Source organism: Bison bison, unplaced genomic scaffold (assembly GCF_000754665.1).
Source record: "Bison bison bison isolate TAMUID 2011002044 unplaced genomic scaffold, Bison_UMD1.0 scf7180017864500, whole genome shotgun sequence".
In the NCBI taxonomy this organism is placed as follows: domain Eukaryota; kingdom Metazoa; phylum Chordata; class Mammalia; order Artiodactyla; family Bovidae; genus Bison; species Bison bison.
Window position 1 is genome coordinate 6811709 of NW_011495059.1, and position 23054 is coordinate 6834762.

The 23054-nt window shown below is 35.1% G+C and overlaps 1 protein-coding gene across 3 annotated transcripts in view; it reads left to right on the top strand.

Moving 5' to 3' along the window:
* The window catches only part of RBL1 (retinoblastoma-like 1), a 61158-nt gene that overhangs the window by 10942 nt on the left and 27162 nt on the right, over window positions 1-23054 (top strand). For 2 of the 3 annotated variants that reach the window (XM_010829195.1, XM_010829194.1), the window contains exons 3-15: window positions 169-369; window positions 619-683; window positions 785-913; window positions 1025-1185; window positions 2873-2922; window positions 3515-3701; window positions 4668-4834; window positions 9453-9565; window positions 9751-9854; window positions 13785-13922; window positions 15692-15856; window positions 17758-17890; window positions 22178-22444. In XM_010829195.1, coding sequence (XP_010827497.1) covers window positions 169-369; window positions 619-683; window positions 785-913; window positions 1025-1185; window positions 2873-2922; window positions 3515-3701; window positions 4668-4834; window positions 9453-9565; window positions 9751-9854; window positions 13785-13922; window positions 15692-15856; window positions 17758-17890; window positions 22178-22444 — 1880 coding nt within the window. Of the gene's footprint in view, window positions 1-168; window positions 370-618; window positions 684-784; window positions 914-1024; window positions 1186-2872; window positions 2923-3514; window positions 3702-4667; window positions 4835-9452; window positions 9566-9750; window positions 9855-13784; window positions 13923-15691; window positions 15857-17757; window positions 17891-22177; window positions 22445-23054 lie in introns of those variants that run through there. The other variant, XM_010829196.1, reaches the window with a different exon arrangement.

The window sequence follows — 23054 nt, forward strand, 5'->3', positions numbered from 1 at the left end:
TGGGAACCAAAGTAATTTCATAGCACTTGAAATGGGGTTTTTTTTGTCTCTCTTTTTTAAAAAATAAATTCAGGGATTTTAATGAAGATTCTTAGGTATAAGTAGAGTGTCTCCTTTTCTTACCATTATGTGGATTCATTTTAAATTTGCTTTTTTCTGTTTGTTTAGTTTAATACAGTTTTTTAGTAAAATGAAGAAATGGATGGACATGTCAAACCTGCCACAAGAATTTCGTGAACGTATAGAAAGGCTAGAAAGAAATTTTGAGGTGTCTACTGTAATTTTCAAAAAATTTGAGCCAATTTTTTTAGATATATTTCAAAATCCATATGAAGAGCCACCAAAGTTACCAAGAAGCAGGAAGCAGAGGTGAGACACTTTATCCTCATATAATTGACATAGAAATTATGATACAAACTTATTAAGGGCATTTGCATTTTAAAAGTCAACTTTTTAACCCCATTTAATAAACCATGGTTGTCTGTCCTTTGTGAATGGGATTTTATATGTAATTTGACTGCTACTTGGTGTATTTGCTGTTTCAATTTTTAAGTGACAAACGTAAAATGATATTTAGTAAGTTAGATAAAAAGTACGTTCCCCCCGCCCCTTTTTTAGGAGGATTCCTTGCAGTGTTAAAGAGCTCTTTAATTTCTGCTGGACACTGTTTGTTTATACTAAGGGTAAGGTGACACTTTCACTTGCTTTGTATTTCTGTTGTGGGAACTCGGTGCTATTTGACATGGAAGGTTCCTGGGTTTTATGTCTCTTTTTTCTTGTAAAGGTAATTTTCGTATGATTGGAGATGATTTAGTAAACTCTTATCATTTACTTCTGTGCTGCTTGGATCTGATTTTTGCCAATGCCATTATGTGCCCAAATAGACAAGAGTTGCTAAATCCATCATTTAAAGGTGAGACCTTATTTATTTTTGAAAACTGATAATCAGTTTTTAGAAAAAGAGTATTAAAAGTTGATCATATTCTTTTTTCCATCCATTGGTTCTTACACCCTGTCAAACTAGGTTTACCATCTAATTTCCAAACTGCTGACTTTCGGGCTTCTGAAGAACCTCCCTGCATCATTCCTGTACTGTGTGAACTGCATGACGGACTTCTGGTAGAAGCCAAAGGAATAAAGGAGCATTACTTTAAGCCATATATTTCAAAACTCTTTGATAGGAAGGTACTGTACTTATATTTAAATGATTCAGCTCCTGTGGGTCAGCAGTAGCAGCCTCCAGGAGAAAACCAGTATTTTAAGCAAGTTCTTAACATTATAGTACTCGGGCTCAAGTTCCCAGGTTTCAGCCTCTGCTGTGATGCAGTCCTGGCCAGTGATTTTCTGTGATGTGCAGAACTGAGCTGTGGAAGAATGTGACCAGCCGTATGTCCTGTTAACTAAATGCACAGCCAGAGGCATCTGTAGGAGGTTCTGATAGAGAATTAATGAAGGACAGACATCAGAGTAAGCCTAAGGAAAAGCAGGAGGTCAGAGTAAGCTGGTTTATTGCCACAATTTGAATACTGTTTACACAATTTGTTATTTACTAAAAGTAGGATGATATTTAACAGCTGTAGCTTTAATTCCATACAAGTAGAGCAAGAGTCCCTGAAAGGATTAGGTCATCACTAACTGGGTTCTTCTCTTACGTATACTTTTGTATCTAGTCTTATCTTTCAATAAACAAATATTTATGTGCATATACACAATTTTTATATTTCTGTGTGTGTGTATATAGTCAAAATATCTCTTTCTAAAACTTTAATCTCCAGCAAAGTAAACTTTAAAGGAACTGAAGGATTTTGTCTGTTGTGCTCTGTAGAAACGGTGCACTCCTGGGTATGGTGACCATACATCTTGGTTTGCCTGGGTTATCTGGGTTTTGGCTGTTGGTGTGGCATAATTACTAGAATGTCTCCTTTTTTCACTTCAGAAGTATCCTGGTTTGAACAGTGGTTCTCTTGCCCATGGGCCACAGACCGTTTATTTGGCCTGTTTAGGATGTTTTACATTTTTATTTTGTTCAATTTTTAGCTGACACATGAAAACCTTTTATGTGAAAATTTTTTAAAAATCAGAATTGGCAGTGTTGGTAACTACATGGGTAACGATTGTCAAGCTCAATAATGGCTACCTCTTAGGACAAGGAAGCGTGCTTTCTGCCCTCTTCATTTATATATGTTAAACTCTGACCCCTGAAAGCATTTGAGTTTACAATCCCTGATGTTTGATAATCTAAGAATAGTGTGGATACACAGACAATGTGAATAACAGTGTAATTTTCCTTTCTCACCAGTTGTTGTTGTTAGTCACTCAGTCGTGTCTGACTCTTTGTGACCCCATGTAGCCTGCCAGGCTCCTCTGTCCATGGGGATTCTCCAGGCAAGAATACTGGAGGGGGTTGCCATTTCCTTCTTCTCACCAGTAACAGTAGCTATATTCCTTTCATATCTTTTGCTTGTCTGACACATACCATCATTCAATAACTGTTAGTTTCCATTCTTTATAAACAATCTTTAAAATTGGACAGCTTTCATCAGAATCGTTTGGGGAATTTGTTAAAACTGCTGCCGTAGTTCAGGTTTTGAGATCTGTCAAGTCTGCCTTTTTAACAAGTTCCCCTATATGATTGTTATGTCACTAAAATTTGGAAACCACTGCTATGGGTAGACTAACTTCAAAGTATTTTGAAATCCTGACGTTAAATGTTTTTTAATATTCGCATACTAAATAGGAGGTATTGGTCTGGAAAAAAATGTTTAATAATTCTGTTTTGTGTTTGTGTGTGTTAATTTAGATAAATGTAATGTTCTTGTGTGTATGTTAATATGCTTACTTACATAATGTCACAATGACTTTTTCTTCCCAGATTTTAAAGGGCGAATGCCTTCTGGACCTTTGCAGTTTTACTGATAATAGGTAATTATCTAGCACTAAAAGTATCAGGCATATCATATTACTGTCAGTAATGATTTGTTACAGTTGGTTAAGGGATATGTTGTATCAAGTTAACAGCTCCAAATTCAAATTCAGGTTTCTTCTGCATTGGTGGAATTCAGTGCGTGTTATTGCTAAGCCTTGTAGTCTTAAATTTATTTTCAGAAACCATTGGCACTTAAAATATCTGCTCTCCTGAGAAACTCATAAACAGACCCAATGACTTCTGTATTTGAGTTTACATTCTTTCACTAATCAAATATTGGCACATTCAGAATGTACTTATATTTCAAGGCCACACACAATTGTTTCCTCAATGATCAGACCTTAATTAGGTTCAACTAGTTTTCAGATTAAGTACAGATTCTTTTCAGTCACCTTGCAAAGTAATTTATTGCCTTTTATGTGAATGTGAAGAATGTTCATGATCAGATACAAACCTCAGATATTGTTAGATGGGCAGAGTTAATAAAAACTAAAAAGTCATGAGCTTTTCCATGCTATGGAGTCAAAATCTATAAGATTTTGTGTAACTTAGTTGTATCATAGGAGCTTAAAAGAATTCTCTTTTCAGCAAAGCAGTGAACAAGGAGTACGAAGAATATGTTTTAACTGTTGGTGACTTTGATGAGAGGATCTTTTTGGGAGCAGATGCAGAAGAGGAAATTGGAACCCCTCGGAAGTTCACTGGTGACGGCCCATTAGGGAAACTGACAGCACAGGCTAATGTGGAGTGTAACCTTCAACATCATTTTGAAAAAGTAATATAACCTAGCCTGGCCTCAGTCTTGAATGGTCTTTTTCTGTGTGTGTGTGTGTCTCTACTAACAGCAGAAAAGTGAAGAAAGTGAAAGATGCTCAGCTGTGTCTGACTCTTTGCAAACCCATGGACTATACAGTCCACGGAATTCTCTAGGCCAGAATACTGGAGTGGGTAGCCTTTCCCTTCTCCAGGGGATATTCCCAACCCAGAGGTCACACCCAGGTCTCCTGCATTGCAGGTAGATTCTTTACAGCTGAGCTACAAGGGAAGCCCAACAGCAGAAGCATCTTTCAAGTTAAATCTTGAATTTCTTCTACTAATTCATATTTCCCATGAAAACTTTAAAGAATAATTTTCAAAACTATAGCATATAGTATTTAGGTCATTTCTTGCTATTTTTCATATTTGGGTATTTTCCCAGAATGCCTGGATTTTCAGTAGACTGTGTCTTTGGATGTGAAGACATACTTTTTTCCTGTTTTTCCTTTGTACCACTTTAGCTGCTGCTTTCTTGCTTTAAAATTTGCTTTCCTACCATATGCTTTTCTCAAACATCAGCCATATTATTCTGGATTTGATTGTTTATAGCCAAGGCTTAATTCTCTGTTTATGTGTTAGGTGGGTTAGAGTATAAGGTCTGCTAGAAAACTCATAGAAACCTAAGTTTCAGTCCCAGCACTTCCATTACCTTTGTCAGCTGTTTCCTCGCATGCAAAATGAAAATGTGCATGTTATATTTCAAATGAATGTTATGAAGATAATGAGATTGTAGAGAGAAAGCACTGTGGAAAAGTGTTATTCAGAGGTAGGATGTTATTAGCATAATATTGCTAAAAATGTGGTAGGTAACCAGAAGAGGGAGAAAAAGTAACCTACTAAACATGAATAGAGAGGATGGTATCTGTACTAAATTAAACATGTAATTTAGTAATTTTTAATGTCACATATTTTTCTTTTCTGTCAGAAAACATCATTTGCGCCTTCTACCCCACTGACAGGACGGCGATATTTAAGAGAAAAAGAAGCAGTCATTACTCCTGTTGCTTCAGCTACCCAAAGTGTGAGCCGGCTACAGAGTATTGTAGCTGGCTTGAAAAATGCACCAAGTGAACAACTTATAAATATTTTTGAGTGAGTATGATACTATTTTTTTCCAAGTTTTCCTCTAATTTTAAGTTAGATTCTGTAGTTCATTCTGTTTTCAGTACTTCTGAATTCTGGAGATAATGGATATACATCTGACAAGTTTTACTGTACCATTTCAATCACAAAGTATATTGACCTAAAATCAGGTAGAAGTACTATGAAAAATTATATATAAATTTTACTTCATATTATTATAGACTTTGAAGATTAAACGCATCTTAATGGTTATGTAGCTCTAACATTCCACTCTGGTAACACCCCTAATTTATGCATTACTGTTTTTGTTTTCTTTTTTAAATGGATTCAATCTAAATGTCCATCAAATGGAAGACTGGTTACATATTGATTGTACAGCCATGAAATGGAATTTTATGCAGTTGTTGGAAAAAAAGAGACACATTTTATAGTAAAGATGATAAAATGAGGCCAGACCAGAGAAACTTATTTCCTAATACCTAATGAAATAACAGAATAATAAAAATCAGCAAACTATCAGCAGCAACCAAATGAAAGAAGGATATTATTTCATGCTATAATTTTCCAAGCGATGGTCAAGAAAGGAAATGGATGCTCCTAGTATGCCCCACCCCCAAGAAGCATTAGTGAAGGAAAAGGGTTTGTTAACAGGGTCTTGAAAATGCTCATTGAGTGAGTAGGCAGATGGGCAAAAAGTCCTATTAATAGAAACTCCCCAAGTGAAAGTTCCTCTATACCACCAAGATAGCAGCAGAAATATGAAAAATCCTTAGGGCCTTCCATTTTCTGAGGTTCCTACCTGATTTGTGGTGAGATCCTCATAAAACTGGAAGGTATCCCTGACCTAGGTATAGTGAACCCTGGAATGGGGATATTTAACTAAATCTCAGAAGAGAAAGCAAAGCCCTGGTCTTCAACAAAAGCTGAACCTAGCACCATCTGTGTTGTACTCCCAGTCCCCAAACCTCAGTCTATAGAAAAGTGGACAGAACATTCATCCCCAGCTTCAACCACAGCTCAGAAGATAAACAGATGGCAGGGAAGGTAGGAAGACTCATAGCATCTGATCTACCCTCATAGTATTTGAATAAATAGATCTGGACCGAGCTGTGCATTTAGCATGAACGAGTTAAAAAGAAATGGCAAAGCAACTATGCAAACTTTTTAAAATCAGTACACTTATTTATTTGGCTGTGTTGGGACTTAGTTGCAGCATGTAGGATCTTGAGGCATTGCAGTACATGGACTCTCTAGTTGTGTGTGGGCTTAGTTGCTCCATGGCATATGGGATCTTAGTTCTCTGATTAGGGATCAAATACTGCAAGACAGATTCTAAATACTGGATCACCAGGGAAGTCTCTGTGCAAACATTTTAAAGCACAAGAGAAGGAAGGAAGAAAATGTGGAATGCAAAAGACAACCTGGAAATAAATAAATGGAAAGACATTTCGTGTCTATGGATTATAAGATTTAATATTGTTAAAATGTCCACATTGCCCAAAGCAATCTACAGAATCAGTACAATCCCTATCAAAACCCAATGACATTTCTTATAAAAATAGAAAAAAAAACTAACATTCATAAGGAATTTTGAAGGACTTCTAATAGCCAAAATAATCTTGAGAAAAAAGCTGGAGAGCTCACACATCTTAATTTCAAAAACACATTATAAAGCTATAATAATGAAATCAGTATGATATTGTTATAAAGACAGACATGTAGACTAGACATGGAATAGACTAGCATCCCAAAATGCAGCTTCATGTATATCATCAACTGATCTTTGACAAGGGTGCCAAGACCACACTATAGGGAAAACTGGATATCCACATGCAGAAGAATGAAAAAAGACTCATTTACATATACATAAGTTACTTTAGATACCTATTATAGGTGGAATCATGTAGCATTTGTGTTTGGCTGGATTCAGTTAGTAGAACATCTTCAAGGTTCATCCATTTTGTAGTATATAATAGGATTTTAAGGCTGTATATATATATAGAAATATATATACAGTATTTCTCTATATATTTCTATATATAGAAATAATGGAATATTATCTATTATATATTATTTGCATAAATAATGGATATTTTGTATGTATATATATGTGTATGTATATATACACACACACACAGTTTATCTATTCATTCATCAGTGGACCTGTAGGTTGTTTCCACATCTTGGCTGTTGTGAGTAATGCTGCAGTACACTTGGGTCTCTTTGAGATATCTCCATGGAAAAAAATGAAGATGGGATTTTGTCTCATGCTTTATACAGAAGTTGACTAAAAATGGATTAAAAACCTAAACATGAGACCTGAAACTATACAGCTAGAAGAAAAAATTGGTGAAAAGCTTTGCAACATTGAAATAGGCAGTTATTTCTTGGATATGACATCAAAAGTATAGGTAACAAGCAAAAATAGACAAATGGGACTACATCATACTTAAATATTTCTGTATAGCATTGGAAATAATAGGATGAACGGCAGCATACTGGAATGCTTGCTTGCTTCTGCATGCTGAATCATGTCTGACTCTTTATGACACCAAGGACTATAGCCTGCTAGGCTCCTATGTCCATGGGATCATCCCGGCAAGAATAATGGAGTGGGTTGCCATTTGTTTTTCCAGGGAATCTTCCCAACTCAGGGATCCAACCCGTGTCTTCTGTGGCTCCTGCATTGACAGGCATATTCTTTACCACTGAGCCACCTGGGGAGCCTTACTCAATTAAAAAATGAAAGTGTTAGTTTCTTAGTCATGTCTGACTCTTTGCAGTCCTTTGGGCTGTAGCCCCCCCAGGCTCCTCTGTGAAAACCTCCAGGCAAGAATACCGAGGTGGGTTGCCATTTCCTTCTCCAGGGGATCTTCCCAACCCAGGGATCAAACCCAGGTGTCCCACTTTAAGGGCAGATTCTTTACCATCTGAGCCACCAGGGAAGCCCTATACTAGAATAGGAGAAAATAATTGCAAGCTGTATATCAGAAAAGTTAGTAGCCAGCATATATAAAGAACTCCTACAACTCAAAAAAAAAAAAGGCAAAAAACACTTCATTTTAAAAGAGGGCAAAAGACGACATTTCTCCAAAGAAGACATGCAAATGGCCAAAAAGTATATGAAGAAAATTCTCAATGTTATTAATCATCAGATAAATGCAAATGAAAACCACAGTGAGATATCACCTCATAGCCATTAGAAAGACCACTATCAAAAAAAACAGAAAATAACAAGTGTTGATGAGTATTAGAACTGGTGTTCTGTTGCTGGGATTGTAAATGGTGTAGCTGGTATGGAAAATAATATGGAGATTTCACAAATAATTAAAAATAGAATTTTTATTACCTAGCAATCCCACTTTTGGGTATATTTTCCAAAGAGTTGAAAACAGGATCTCAAAGAGATATTTGCACACCCAAGTTCATTGCAGCATTACCTACAAGAGTTCTAGAGATCTACTGTAATGTGTACATAGCTAACAAAATGTACAGTTAAAAATTAAGAGGGTGAGTTTATTATTTGTTTTACCACATAATGAAATAAAAAAGACAGCCTAGTTTGAAGAAAATATAACTCAAGAAGCACAGCTTTGTATTAGAAGAACGCAATAAGAACAAAGTGTTTTTGCCACGTATGCTACCTGCCTTTCTACACATGATGCTGGTCCATTTGAATATGGGATTGAGAATTCTGAACCCTGTGCTTGTTATTTGGCTTTGGGCAAGTCACATTCTTTCTCATAAACTTGGATTTGTCATTTCTGAATTAATACCTGTATTCTGTGGTTGAATGATAGGAAGGTAACAGAGTTAATATAATAATATAAAAGTAACAGAGTTAATTGCTTCTCGCCAGATATCTTCCTTTTTGATGCTACATTTTTTTTTTGACTTGTTTTGATTTTGGTAAAAATTACATGCAATTCATTTTTACACCACAATATATACCTAAACACTGCCCATTATCTAGTTTTTTAAATCAGGTTTATTGAAGTATAGCTCAATTGGTAAAGAATCCACCTGCAATGCAGGGGACCCCCGGTTTGATCCCTGGGTTGGGAAGATCCCCTGGAGAAGGGAAAGGCTACCCACTCCAATATTCTGGCCTGGAGAATTCTATGGACTATAGTCCCTGGGGTCTCAAAGAGCAGACATGACCGAGCGACTTTCACTTCACTTTACTTGAAGTATAATTTATGTATGAGAGTCATCTTTTTTACTGTACAGTTGTATGAGATTTGACAAATGCATACAGTTGTATCATCACCATGATAATTAAGACATAGAAGAGTCCCTCCAAATTTATGCCCCTTTATATTCAGTCCCTACACCATCCCCAGCCTCTGGAAACTGTCCTTATAGTTTTGCCTTTCTAGAATTTCATATAAATAGAAGCATAATATAGAAGACATAGACTCCACTAATGTTGAAATTCTAAAACAGTATGCCAAATGGTTATATTTAAAGGCTGTAGACTAGTTTGAAATATCCTATGTTTATATATCCAGGTTTACAACTTAAAATAGGACTTTGGTCACTAAAATCCTGACTAATTCTTGAAAGAAGACATGTTAGTAGTCTGGGTTTTTTTCCCTGGTTATTAGATTCCTTTTGTGTTTTATAGGTCTTGTATGCGTAATCCTATGGAAAATATTATGAAAATAGTGAAAGGAATAGGAGAGACTTTCTGCCAACACTATACTCAATCAACAGATGAACAGCCAGGATCTCACATAGGTAAGGAGACAAAACTGAAATTGATACAGCATTGAAAGTAGACTGTCCCAAGAAAAATAGAAATCCAAGTTTTTCCTTCCTTGTAGTTTTTAATATATCAGATTTAAGTTTATATAAATTTTGTTCTTTAGTTATTAACAGCTACATTTCATTTTAGCACGTTTTCTTTTTATTTGCCCTCATAGACTTTGCTGTAAACAGACTAAAGCTTGCAGAAATTTTGTATTATAAAATATTAGAGACTGTAATGGTGCAGGAAACACGAAGACTTCATGGAATGGACATGTCAGTAAGTAAATTCACTCTACCAGCCGCTGGCAAGTTCCATAAATCCTAAGCCTGGAAGCTGTGTGTTGAGAGGCTCTGTAGTTCATTGTAGGTGGTTCATGGTCAGCAGTTAATGGCACATTTAGCCATAATGACATATTAATTGGCCTTCATTGTCTTTGGCACACTCAGTACTAGCCACCTCTTGGCAGAAATGTGGAACATGTAAAATTTGTTTTTGGTACGCCATCATCATCTTTCCCCTTCAGGTCTGTTGTTTGTCTTTCATTCCTAGTTAACTAATGTTGAAACCCCCCCACCCCCTGCAACTATTAATCCAAGTGATAACTTAAATATGTGGCCATACCTCTCAGGGGTTTTTAAGGAATAAAATGTTAGCAGCTTTTTTTTTTAATTGCTCCATTTTCTTTGGACATTTGATGAAGTTGGATCCCTCTCTCCAATAGCTCAGTAAAGAAATTTTTCTAAAAAGTTAATCCTAGCATGTGATCTTTGTTTCTTCCTCCTCCACTCTCTTGTCACTTTTGGAGCCTTCTGACCGTAATTTCCAGTAAGAGCAAGTTGATGTTTGGGGGTGGTGCTTTAACTGTTAAAATAAAATTTCTTTGTGTTTGCACCCTGGAAGCTTTCTTCTGTGTTGGTTCCCCATTTTTACTGGATTCCATGTTTTTATTTTTCATGATTTACTAATATTTGATGGAGCATAGGCTCCCATAACCTCCTAAGAAAGAAGTAAATTTTCAGCTTTTTATTTTGAAATAATTATAGATTCACAGAAAGTTGCAAAAGTAGTACAAAGGATCTCATGTATTCATTTGTCCCCAGTGGTTACATTTTATATAGTATGATACCAAAACCAGGAAGTTGGAACAATGTATGTCGCTCCCTTTACCATTGTATCACATGTGTAGATGAGGTAACCACCACCAAAATGAAGATACAAAATTGTTCTGTCATCATAAAGATCTCCCTCATGTTACTCCTTTTTAAGTGACACTTGCTTTCTTTAGCCACTAATTTGTTTTCCGTATCTATACTTTTATAATACTCTGTGAGTTCATTTCGTTTATATTTGTTGAGGTTTATTTTATGACACAGGAATGGTTTATCTTGGTGAATGTTCTGGGCTCTTAAAAAGAATGTGTGCTGTATTTGGGTGAAGTGTTCTGTAAATGTCAATTCTGTCTTTTTGGTTAATGGTATTGTTAAATTCTTCTATATCCTTGCTAATTCTTGGTCTAGTCCTGTCAGTTAGTGAGAGGAGATAAGGGTATTGAAGTTTCCAAATGAAACTAAATTTATCTATTTCTCCTTTCAGTTCTGTTAGATTTTTTTTTAAATTCATATATTTTGAAGCTTTGCTGTTTGATGCATAGACATTGAGGTTACTGTCTTCTTGGTGAATTAATCATTTTATTATGACAGAATATCCCTCTCTTGAGTCTGGTAATTGTCTTTGTTCTGAAGGCATCTGGCTGATGTTTATATATAGCCACTCCTGCTTTATTTTGGTTAATGTTTGTATGATATAAGCATATGTAGTTTTATTGTGCTTCACTTTTTTGTGCTTCACAGATAGAGAGTTTTTAATAAAAGTTTGTGACAACACTGTGTCAAGCTTGTTGGTGCTGTTTTTCTAATAACATTTTCTCACTTCATTTCTCTGTGTCACATTTTGCTAATTCTTGCAGTATTGCAAACTTTTTCATTATTATTGTATTTATTATAGTGATATGTGATTAGTGATCTTTGATGTTTTATTGCAAAAAGATTACGATTCATTGAAGCCTCAGATGATAACATTTTTTAGTAATAAGTATTTGTAAATTTTTTTTAGACATGATGCTATTGTACACTTAATAGACTATAGTATAGTGTAAACAGCTTTTATATGCATTGGGAAACCAAATAATTTGTGTGACTCACGTTACTGTGGTATTTGCTTTATTGCATATTTATTGCAGTGGTCTAGAACCTGGTATGCCTATATATATTTTTCTACTCTTTTACGTTCATTCTACCTGTATCATCCTTTGAAATTAGTTTCTTGTAGGCAGTGTATAGTTGAGTCACATTGTTCTGTATACTATGTCAGGGTCTTTCTTTTAACAGATATTAGCTTGCATTTAATTGTTCCTATGTTAAGGGCATAAATCTATTTTATTTTTTGTTTTCTGTTTTGTTGTTTGTTTTCTTTTTCCTACCTTCCCATGGATTACTTTGAGCATTTTCAGAGTGTATACCTTTGTATTAAATTTTTTTTAGTGGTTACTCTAGGTATTACACTATACATACATAATTTCACAATCCACTGTTATAAACATTTTATTGACTTAAGTGTGGAAACCTTACCTTGCTTTAAATTTCTTTTTCAAAACTGCATGAATGTTTTATTTTAAACTCATACTTGATTAATAGTTGTCTGTATATAGGATTCTAGATTGACAATCATTTTCTTTTCTGATTTTGAAGGCATTGCTCCATTATCTTCTAGATCCCAGGATTGCTAATTAAAAGTCCAGGGGCATTTTAATTCTTTGTCTTAGTACGTGACCTGTTTTTACTTTCTGGAATCTCAATATGGGAGTCTTTCCTTGAATGTTGGATTATTCCTCAAATGTTAGGTTATACCCTTGTCTTTCAATTGGAGGAATTCCTCAAATGTCTACTTTTTGAATGAGTCACTAAAAATGAGACATTAATAAACCCTTATGTCGATAAAACAGTTTGGGTCAAAACTCTTGTGCACAAGAGTGAGAATAAAAGTCCAGAAGCCTCGAGTGATCATGTAGTATAGGGACCCTCAACTGTTGGTGTCTTTAAAACTTATCTGGAGTATTTTGACTTGTCTAGAGAAGTATCTGCTAATCTCTTGCCTGGCTATTGGTGTTATGGAGCAGAACACAGAAGGGAAAGTTGGTCTCAAATTCAGTCTGCAGGCTTTCACCTAAAACCACAGTCTCTTCTATACCTGGTGTTCTGAGCTCTGATTCTCTCTAGTTCAGTTTTTGTAGAGACTAATTCTGTAGACTAGAGGCCTATCATCTGATTCCTTAGAGTGGATGTTGTGTGGGAACCTGAAGAGTTCTATGTTAATACTGTGAACTTGCAGATCACCCATCCATGTCAGCCCCTGCCTAATAACCTCTACTTTCCATTCTGCCTGTGCCTTCAGTTGCTGTGTTTTTCTCAGGTTGTATGGAGCAAATTCACTTAAGTGTCTCTAGTCAGGCCCTTATGTTTGACCATCCTGCTTTCTGCTGGGTAATTTGTCATTCTTTCATCCACCTTCAGTTTACATATACAGTTTGTGGTTATAGGTAACTCCTTGTTTTATCCTAGGTATTTTCTATTTCTTATTCTCTTTGTTGATTTGGAGTGGTATTTTTAAGAAGGATGGCAAAAATACTATTTATAAAACTGAAAACTTATGTTAAATTTTAAACTCAGTGGTAAAATAGGACTTTATCTTCTTAGTAAAATGTTTCTTTCTCTGAACTTCTAAAAAGTCTTAGCTGTGATATACTATACCTTTGATTTTAGTGTTTGATTAATAAACACTGCCCTCATGTTGAGAAAACAGGTGACACAAAACTCATGTAAGTAAAGGAGCCAATTCTTATGTTTGTCTCTTTGTGGGAATATTAATTATTTTATTATTTGCTCCAGTTTCAAAGTAGATTTTTGTTTATGCCTCATTTACATTTAACATCTACCACTGACCAAGATTATATCTTACAAGAAAACTCTTTTATCAGTTTAAGAACTTGAAGTCTTATCTATATTAATCTAGTAGAATGGAATATGCTCTTAGATAAGTTATAATATGATTTATAACTTACGTAAGTTATTTTTTCTTGTTTCTGTAGTCCTCTTTATATAATGGCAGAGGCTAAAATCCTATTAAACTGTGGTCTTTCTCTTCCCCAAGGTTCTTTTAGAGCAGGATATATTTCATCACTCCTTGATGGCCTGTTGTTTGGAAATAGTGCTCTTTGCCTACAGCTCACCTCGTACTTTTCCCTGGATTATTGAGGTTCTTAATCTGCGACCGTTTTATTTTTATAAGGTGAGATGAGAACAAAGTTTTGTTAATGCTTTGCCTCACATAAACATTCTGTTTGTATTAGTGATGAAGAAGTGAACTGTAGTGATGTCTGGATAATATTTCCAGAAGTATTCTGAAAACATACTGCTTTTGGGGTGGAATCAAGGACAAAGAAGAGAGGGAGAGAATATCAGTAAACTAAGCCTATCTCACAGCTTCAGACATCACTGAATTGCAAGTATGGCCAGGAACTAAGTACTTAACTTTGAGTTTTCTGTATTATGAATGAAAAATCATAATCCTGTTAAATAGAGGCATGATGAAGAACAGAAATTCTTTTCTCCTAGGAGAAAGAAAAATCTAAAATTAATCACACTCCTTCCCCAAATTTGAGTTAATTCACTGTGGATAAATCTTACTTCCCCCTTTTTTCTGCTGAAACCTTTTTCTTCCCTTTTTTTCTGCTGAAACCTTTTTCTTCTAAACCACAGAGGGCACAGCTACAGTAACACTTAATGTTACCTAATTTCTGAATTTAAGATTGATGCTATTATTATACTTGTTGGTGTGGTTTAGTTAATATTTTGTCACCTATGTTACTTTCAAACTTCTGATTATGGAGAAGTTAGTTTGGGACTTCCCTGATGGTCCAATCCAGTGGTTAAGACTGTGCTTCTACTGCAGGGGGCATGGGTCAAGGAACTAAGATCCTGCATGCTGTGTGGGATAGATAGATAGATACAGATAGATAAGCAAGCAAGCCTAATGTTGTAGAAATGCAGACCACTGAAAAGCTTACCCATTTGAATTGCTGACTGTGGAATTTAACTTCTTTTTAGTTTTGTGGCGAAAATTGCTTTTCTATATTTAATGTTTATGTGAGTATTTCAGATTTTTCCATTAGGAAATATATGTAGTTTTATTTGAGGAAAAAGTTTAGTTTTTGCCCTCACCTAATAGAAATTCATTTTTATTTGTAACACCCTTTTTTTCATTCTAGAAGTTAAATACGTTAGTTTTTTAATCATAAATAATACTCCCTGAAGAAAAATGAAAGGTATATACAATTGTAAATATTAAAATCATACATTATAATCCTAATATAAATGATAATTGCTGTTAATATTTTTGTATATACGCTTTCAGAGTTTGCTCTAGATGTTTATTCTTATTGAAAGTTAGTTGCTCAGTCATGTCCGACTCTTTGCAACCCCATGGACTGTAGCTGCCAGGCTCCTCTGTCCACGGAATTCTCAGGCAAGAATACTGGAGTGGATTGCCATTTCCTTCTCCCGGGAATCTTCCCGACCCAGGGATCGAACCCAGGTCTCCCACATTGCAGGTGGATTCTTTACCGTGTAAGCCACCAGGGAAGCCCAAATATTCTTATTAAAATGTAACTATAGTGTATAAAGGCAAAGTTCCTTTTATATATGTTATTCATGAGCTGTTGGGAAGAATAGTCTGAGAAAGGAAATCGAATTCAAAATAGCACTGGCTTGGAAACCCAAGACCTGACTTCTACTGTTGGACTATTGACCAGTTTTACCTATCATTGCTTCAGTTTTCCATATACAGAATAAAACATGAAAACCAGAAATGTATGTGAAAGTATTTTTAAGATCTTTAAAACTTCTTTATAAATTAAAATATATTAATAAGCCACAGAATTATGATTCAAAATTTTCTTGGTTCTATGTCATTAATAAGACCAGAGCTAGCCATACATGTAAGCCTGGTCTAGAAGTGACTACTTGAGACCATATTACTTTCTGTTTTCTCTTCCCCAGGTTATTGAGGTGGTAATCCGCTCAGAGGAGGGACTTTCCAGAGACATGGTAAAACACCTGAACAGCATCGAAGAACAGATTTTGGAGAGTTTAGCATGGAGTCATGATTCTGCGCTGTGGGAGGCTCTCCAGGCTTCTGAAAACAGAGTTCCTACCTGTGAAGAAGTGAGTTAGGGCAAAGCTAATAATCCCATCATTTTATGAAATCTCTTTATTGAGACATGATCCCATACTGTATAGTTTACCTATAAGTATACAATTCAGTAATTTTTAGTATATTCATAGATATGTGAAATCATCACCACAGTCAATTTTGAAACATACCACCTCAACAAGAAAAACTTTAGGTATCACTTCCCTACCACCTGCACCCCTACAGCCACTCGCACCTGTCTTCTTCCTGACCCTAGGTAACCAGTAATCTACCTTCTATCTCTATTGATTTCCCTGTTCTGGACATTTCATGCAAATCATATAATATGTGGTCCTTTGTAACTGGCTTCTTTTATTAATATAGTGATTTTCAAGGTTCATCCATGTTGTTATATGTATCAGCACTTCATTCCTTTTTATGGCTTAATAATATTCCATTGCATGGAAATATGTATATATACACACACACACCGTTTTGTTTATTCATTTATCAGTGGATGAACTGGTGGTGTTTCCACCTTTTGACTATGGATAATGCTGCTATGAACATTCATGAACAAGTATTTGTATGGACATGTTTTCATTTTTCTTGAGTATATGGCTAGGAGTAGAATGGCTGGTCATATACTAACTCTAAGTTTTTGAGGAACTGTCAAACTGTTTTCCAAAGTGGCTGCACCATTTAACATTCCCACCATCAGTATATAAAGATTCCAATATCTCCACATCCTCTCCAGTGCTTATTATCTGTCTTCTTGATTTCTAGCAATCTTAGTAGGCATGAAGTATTATCTCATTGTGGTTTTATTTGCATTCCCTGATGGCTAATGATGTTCAACATTGATTCAAGTGCTTATCAGCCATTTGTATATCGTCTTTGGAGAAATATATATTCAGATCCTTTGCCCATTTTTTATTTGGGTTGTCTTTTTAATATTGAGTTATAGGAGTTCTTTACATATTTTAGATATACTCCTTTATCTATTATATGATTGGTAAAACCTTTCTGTGGGTTGTCTTTTTACTTTCCTGATGATGTCCTTTAAAAAACAAAAGATTTTAATTTTAATGATGTCCAATTTATTTATTCTTAGTTTTGGTATCAGAGCTAAGAAATAATCTCATCATTTAAAATTTTTCAAATACAGAATTTCATAAAGAATTAAACATTTTTCATTAGTAATATTTAGAATAAAAAGATCAAAAGCTTCTGCCTAATACACTCAAATTGCACATTGAACAGTTTGGTATCATGAGAAATTGAGTTTTCTCCCTCCATCTCTGTGTTATTTTTTGACTCCTGTCTACATCCTTCTTTGCTTTTTTGTGTCTACTTATACTTCAATTCACCATCTTGAATTTTTCCCTAATCTCAAACTACTGAAAGAACTGTTTAAGACTAGGAAGAACTGAAAAGAAAATGATTTCTTAAATACTCTCTTCCATGCTTCTGTTGTCTTTACAGCAGACTGTGGTTAATTGGACAGTCTTCAGTATTCATCAATTTTTCTATTACAGGATCCATTGGGGAATGAAAAAAACTATGACCTTGAAGGAAAAGGATTTGAGTTGAAGCCATTTCTTTAATACCTAGTAGTAGTTTGTCCTTAGGCAAATTTCACATTTTGAGCCTCAATTTTCTCAGTCCCTAAGTGAAGAACAGTAGTGCCCACCTGATAGGTTTACTTCCAGTGGTCAGTAATCTTAAATGATATAAGGTTAAGTAAGATGAACTCTTTACATAACTTAATATTAACTATTGAGCATTTTATACAAGTTGGTATATTTTGTGACGAGAGAAAGAAAGGGAAATAAAACAGTAAAAAAGTTAAGACTTTTTTCTTACCCTTTCTGTTATGTTTTGATCAGTGGGTTTATCTGTATGTAAAGCAGAGGGGTTTTGTTTTCTTCAGGTTATATTCCCAAACAATTTTGAAACAGGAAGTGGAGGAAATGTACAGGGACATCTTCCCATGATGCCAATGTCTCCTCTGATGCATCCAAGGGTCAAAGAAGTTCGGACTGACAGTGGAAGTCTTCGAAAGGGTAGGTTGACCATTGGTAAAACAAAGGAAAAATAACAAAGACTTTTTTTGTTAGAGAAAATTTCAAGTTTTGCCCTAATATGTTATTAAGAAACCAATTTTTTTTATCAAGATTTGAAAGGGGAATAATGTTTATGCCAATACCCTTTGTGGCTATTTATATACTTTTTTATATTAAAGTAATAAGGTTTCCACTATGATTCTGAATATAATTATTTTTTTAAATTGCAATATCAGTTATTATAGAAATCATATTTTGGCCTTTTTATAAATACACGCAATTTTTCCTCAATGCTAATAGAAAACTACTTAAACTAAGTACTCATCTTTGCAAATGTGACAGAAGTTATATTCTTTCTCTATGTGTGACTTGATAGAAAAATGCCTAAAGCAGAACAAAGAACTCGTTGGGATACTTAAGTTCATTTAATGAATTACTTATCTGTACTCTTAAAATAGTTATTTTGAGCCTTACTGTAGGAAAATTTTAGTGCATTCTTCTTTATTTTCTCTTGTGATGTACCAAACTGATGTGTGTATCTTCTGGACTATATAACTCTTTAAGTTTTAAAAATCAGTTGAACCCTTCTGACCACAGAATATCCCTGAAGAAACCTCAGATGAATAAATATTCAGGTTACTTAGTAAGGTAGCTCAAGAACCATTTCTGAACTATAATTGTGTGTGTGTGTGTGTGTGTGTGTATCTTGCTTTGCATGTAGTGTAAGTTCACAAAAATATGCAAGCTGTGCATGCAAAACAATCCTCATTAAACTATAGGAATAATCAGGACTGTTTTATGACCTTTAAAAAATTGTCAAAACTAAAAACTTCCTTACTGTCAATTATTGGTATTTATCAAAGAAGTGAAAAAATAGTAAAAAAAAAAAAAATACTTAATATATGGTTGGTTTAGTTGCTAAGTTGTGTCTGACTCTTAAGACCCCATGGACTGTATCATGCCAGGCTCCTCTGTCCATGGGATTCTTCAGGCAAGAATACTGGAGTGGGTTGCCATTTCCTTCTCCAACTTAATATATACTATGATTAAAAACTTTGGAAACATTGAGAATGGAAGTGTTTTGTTTTTTAAAAACTTAATAATGATGCTTGCCACTTTCTTCTTATATAACTTGTGATACTGAGTGAGCTTTTTTCCTGTGCCTTGGTGAATTTTCATGTTCCTTTCACACTAAAGGAACAGCTTTCAACACTTTTATCCTTTGCTCTTTGAGTGTTGTGAGATTTTTTTTTCCGAGTTCCTTTAAAGTGAAGTTTTTTGCCATTGTAACTTCCTGTTGGATGTCTTCATGCTGTTCATCATAACAACTTTGCATTTATATTAATAAGTCTCATCTTCACACAGTTATTCTGGCTGTATATCTAATCTCTTGAACAGCAGCAGTGTCAACATTCTTAGGGCCAGCTATTCTATAATTTCACTGACAATTTTAATTTCACTTTCAGCATTATTACTCTTCATTTCTTTGTTGCACTTTTTTTTTTTGACAATTCCCTCTTTCATTTATTTTTGTAAAATGTGGATTTATCACTGGGAAACAAGGAGGCGAGGTAACTGTATGCTTTATGCCCTACATGAGTTGAACAGCAGATTTGCCCTGACCCATGACTGACAGACTTTGAAAGAAGTGACAGGATTGGTCACCAATCATGATGCACATCTATTATTTACATAATGATTTGTGGGAAAAGTTTGTAGTTTATGCAATTACAGTTAATATACCATGGCAACAGAAATTTGAAATTTGAACCTTTTTGTTAAGGCTTTTGTTAATTTAACTATGTTGTGGTAACTGAAATTCATGTATACTTTAACTATACAAAGCATGAACTTTGTGTGTAGCATATATGTATCTGACTATAATTTATATATTTATGTTATATGTGTGTGTGTTACCTGGAGAATTCCGTGGACAGAGGAGCCTGGCAGGCTACACTCCATCGCTTTGCAAAGACTTGGACGTGACTGAATGACTGACACTGTGTGTGTGCAGCCTAGCTAGAGATCTCAGAACTAAGATCATGAAGAATGGTCACTAAAATGATTTTCTCTCAATGGTGGGATTTTAAATGTTAACTTTTTCCTTATAGTTTTTGGTGTTGTTTGAATTTTTCAGTGAGCTTTTAAAACCTGAAATATAATTCACATACCATAAAATTCACCTTTTTAAAGTATGCAATTAACAGGTCTGTAGTAAATTCACAAGACTATACAACCATAGTTGTATATATGCCACTGTATACATGCCATCTAATTACAGAACATTTTTATCACTCCCAAAAGAATTCCTGTATCCAATAATCACACTTTATTTGCCCCTCTACCAAGACCCTGCAACTACTAATCTATGTCTCTATGGATTTGCCTATTCTAGACATTTCGTATAAATGGAACTATATAATATGTGACCTTTGTGATTGGTTCTTTTTCAGGCATGTTTTCAGGTATATATATGTTGTAGCATGTGTCAGCACTTCCATTACTCTTTATGGCTAAATAATACTTGGGTCCAACTCTTTGTGACCCTGTGGACTATAGCCCTCCAGACTCCTCTGTCCATGGGATTATCCAGGCAAGAATACTGGAGTGGTTGCCATTTCCTTCTACAGGGGATATTCCTGACCCAGGAATCAAACCAGCCTCTCTATGTCTCCTTCATTGGCAGGCAGATTCTTTCAATACTGAGCCACCTAGGAAACCCTGAGCAAAGGTTTTTGAGCTTAATATGCATTACCTGAGAGGCAGGGTTCCCAGAGATGGGCCATTATGGATAATTTAAGCTTATAGGCAACATCCCTTTAGTGACTAACCTGCAATAAAGGTTCCTTCCTATTATATGGCAGTGGGATTTTGCAGTGAAGTGAGATTAAGTTCAACTCCTAGTACAACAGAGAAAGTAGGAACTTAACTGATGGACGTTTGGGTTATTTCTACCTGTTGGCTTTTATGAATAGCACTGATGTGAGCATTCAGGTAATATATTATTTTTATAATTAGAAGAAAAAGTTATTTTCTTGTAGGGGTTCATGTAAGAGAGTCAAATAATAGAAAATCCTTAGAAAACAATAATATTGAGCCTTGACTGTAGTGGGGGAAAAGACAGTTTATTAATTTGTATACTTACTAAATTTTTATTGAATGTCTACTGCAGCTTTTCCAATACTGTGCTAGGCAAAGAATCATTTCAAGGGGTTTGCAGCTAACTTGGTGGTTGTAACATGCATTTTCCCCCTTGAAATGTCAGCTCTGAACATTCCTACTTAGCTTCAAGGACTACATCGGTTTTCTTAGAAATAAGACATAAAGGTATACTTCTGTTAAGGGCAATGGGCTACAATAGAACTTCCCACTTATTTGCTAAGGCTGAAAGTCAGAGCTGCTTTCATAACCCCCAGAATTAAGAAGAGATTTTTATTAAACCATAACTATTTCCCCAGTTACCTCAGAAATCCAGAGAGTTGTCAAACTATTACCAGAGGTGATTTTTCTACCTTATAAACATGTTTTGAAAATAGATGACATGGCTGTTACACACTAATGCCTCAAATTAAACAGTCATAACACTTCTGCTCATCTTCATCTTTTAGTGGGTTTGTAAAAGATGATTCTGTGTCTACTAAATCAGAAAGCCACAGCTACTGCCTTAAACTGTTTGAAGTGTAGATATGTGGGAAGAGAGAAAATTGTGAACCAAATCACTGATTTTTCCTTTTTATCAGGAGGAGACAGAAGTAAGTTGGACTACTTTTCTAATTTAACAGTCACTGTATTCTACCTCTCAGCTTCTACTTTCCCCATAATATTTTGGTTCTTTAACATAGGCAGAGGTTTAAGAAACTAGGGAGGTTAGCTATTGTAATTTTAAGATTTATTTCATTCTTCTCTCTCCCACTAGATTCGATATTGCATGAGGACAGAGGCTGTTATTTTAGCATAGTAACTCAGTATCTAGGGCTTCCCTGTTGGCTCAGTGTTAAAGAGACACTGAGTGTCTGTGCAGGAGACACAGAAAATGCAGGTTCAATCCCTGGATCGGGAAGATCCCTGGAGGAGGGTATGGCAGTCCACCCCAGAAATCTTGCCAGGAGAATCCCATGGACAGTGGAGCCTGGCAGACTACAGTCCATAGGGTTGCAAAGAGTCAGACACGACTGAAGTGATTGAGCACAAGTATAGCACAACTCAGTATCTGTTGAACGAGTGAGTAAACCTGATTTTTTCTGTTTGAAATACAAGTCAAACTGTTAAAATTTTTCTCTTTATTAGATATGCAACCATTGTCTCCGATTTCTGTCCATGAACGCTACAGTTCTCCTACTGCTGGGAGTGCTAAGAGAAGACTTTTTGGGGAAGACCCCCCAAAGGAAATACTTATGGACAGGATCATTACAGAAGGAACAAAATTGAAAATTGCTCCTTCTTCAAGCATCACTGCTGAAAATATATCAATTTCACCCGGGCACAGTCTTCTGACAATGGCCACAGCCATAGTAGCAGGGACAACAGGACATAAAGTTACAATCCCATTGCATGGTAATATTTTGATGCATTTTTTTTTTTGAAATGGATAAAAATTTAAGAAATGTCTTACTGAATTATATCACATGGTCTTATTACTCCTGTATTTTCTCCTGAACCTGTATTTTTTTTCCTCTAGGAGTAGTTTTAGGTTCATGGCAAAATTGAGCCTTTCTTGCCATCAATATCCTGCACCAGACTAGCTCATGTATTACAACTGATGAACTTTCATTGTCACATCATTATCATTCTAAGTCCATAGTTTACGTTAGTGTTCACTCTTGGTGTTGTACATTATATGAATTTTGCAAATGTCTAATGACACATATCTACCATTATACTGTTATACAGAATAGTAACACTGCCCCTTTAGTTTTGTTTTGAATGTATAGAGGCTTTCCTCATTTTATTTCATTTTATTGCACTTTGCTTTATTGAACTTTACAGATAACTTTTTTCTTTTTTTTTTTTAACAAATTGAAGATGTGTGGCAACCTTGTGTTGCCGTGTGATGATTAGCATTTTTTTAGCAACAAAGTATTTTTTAACTGAGGTACATACAGTTTTTGAACATAATGCCCATAACACACCCTATAGACTGCAGTATAGCAAAAGCATAATTTTT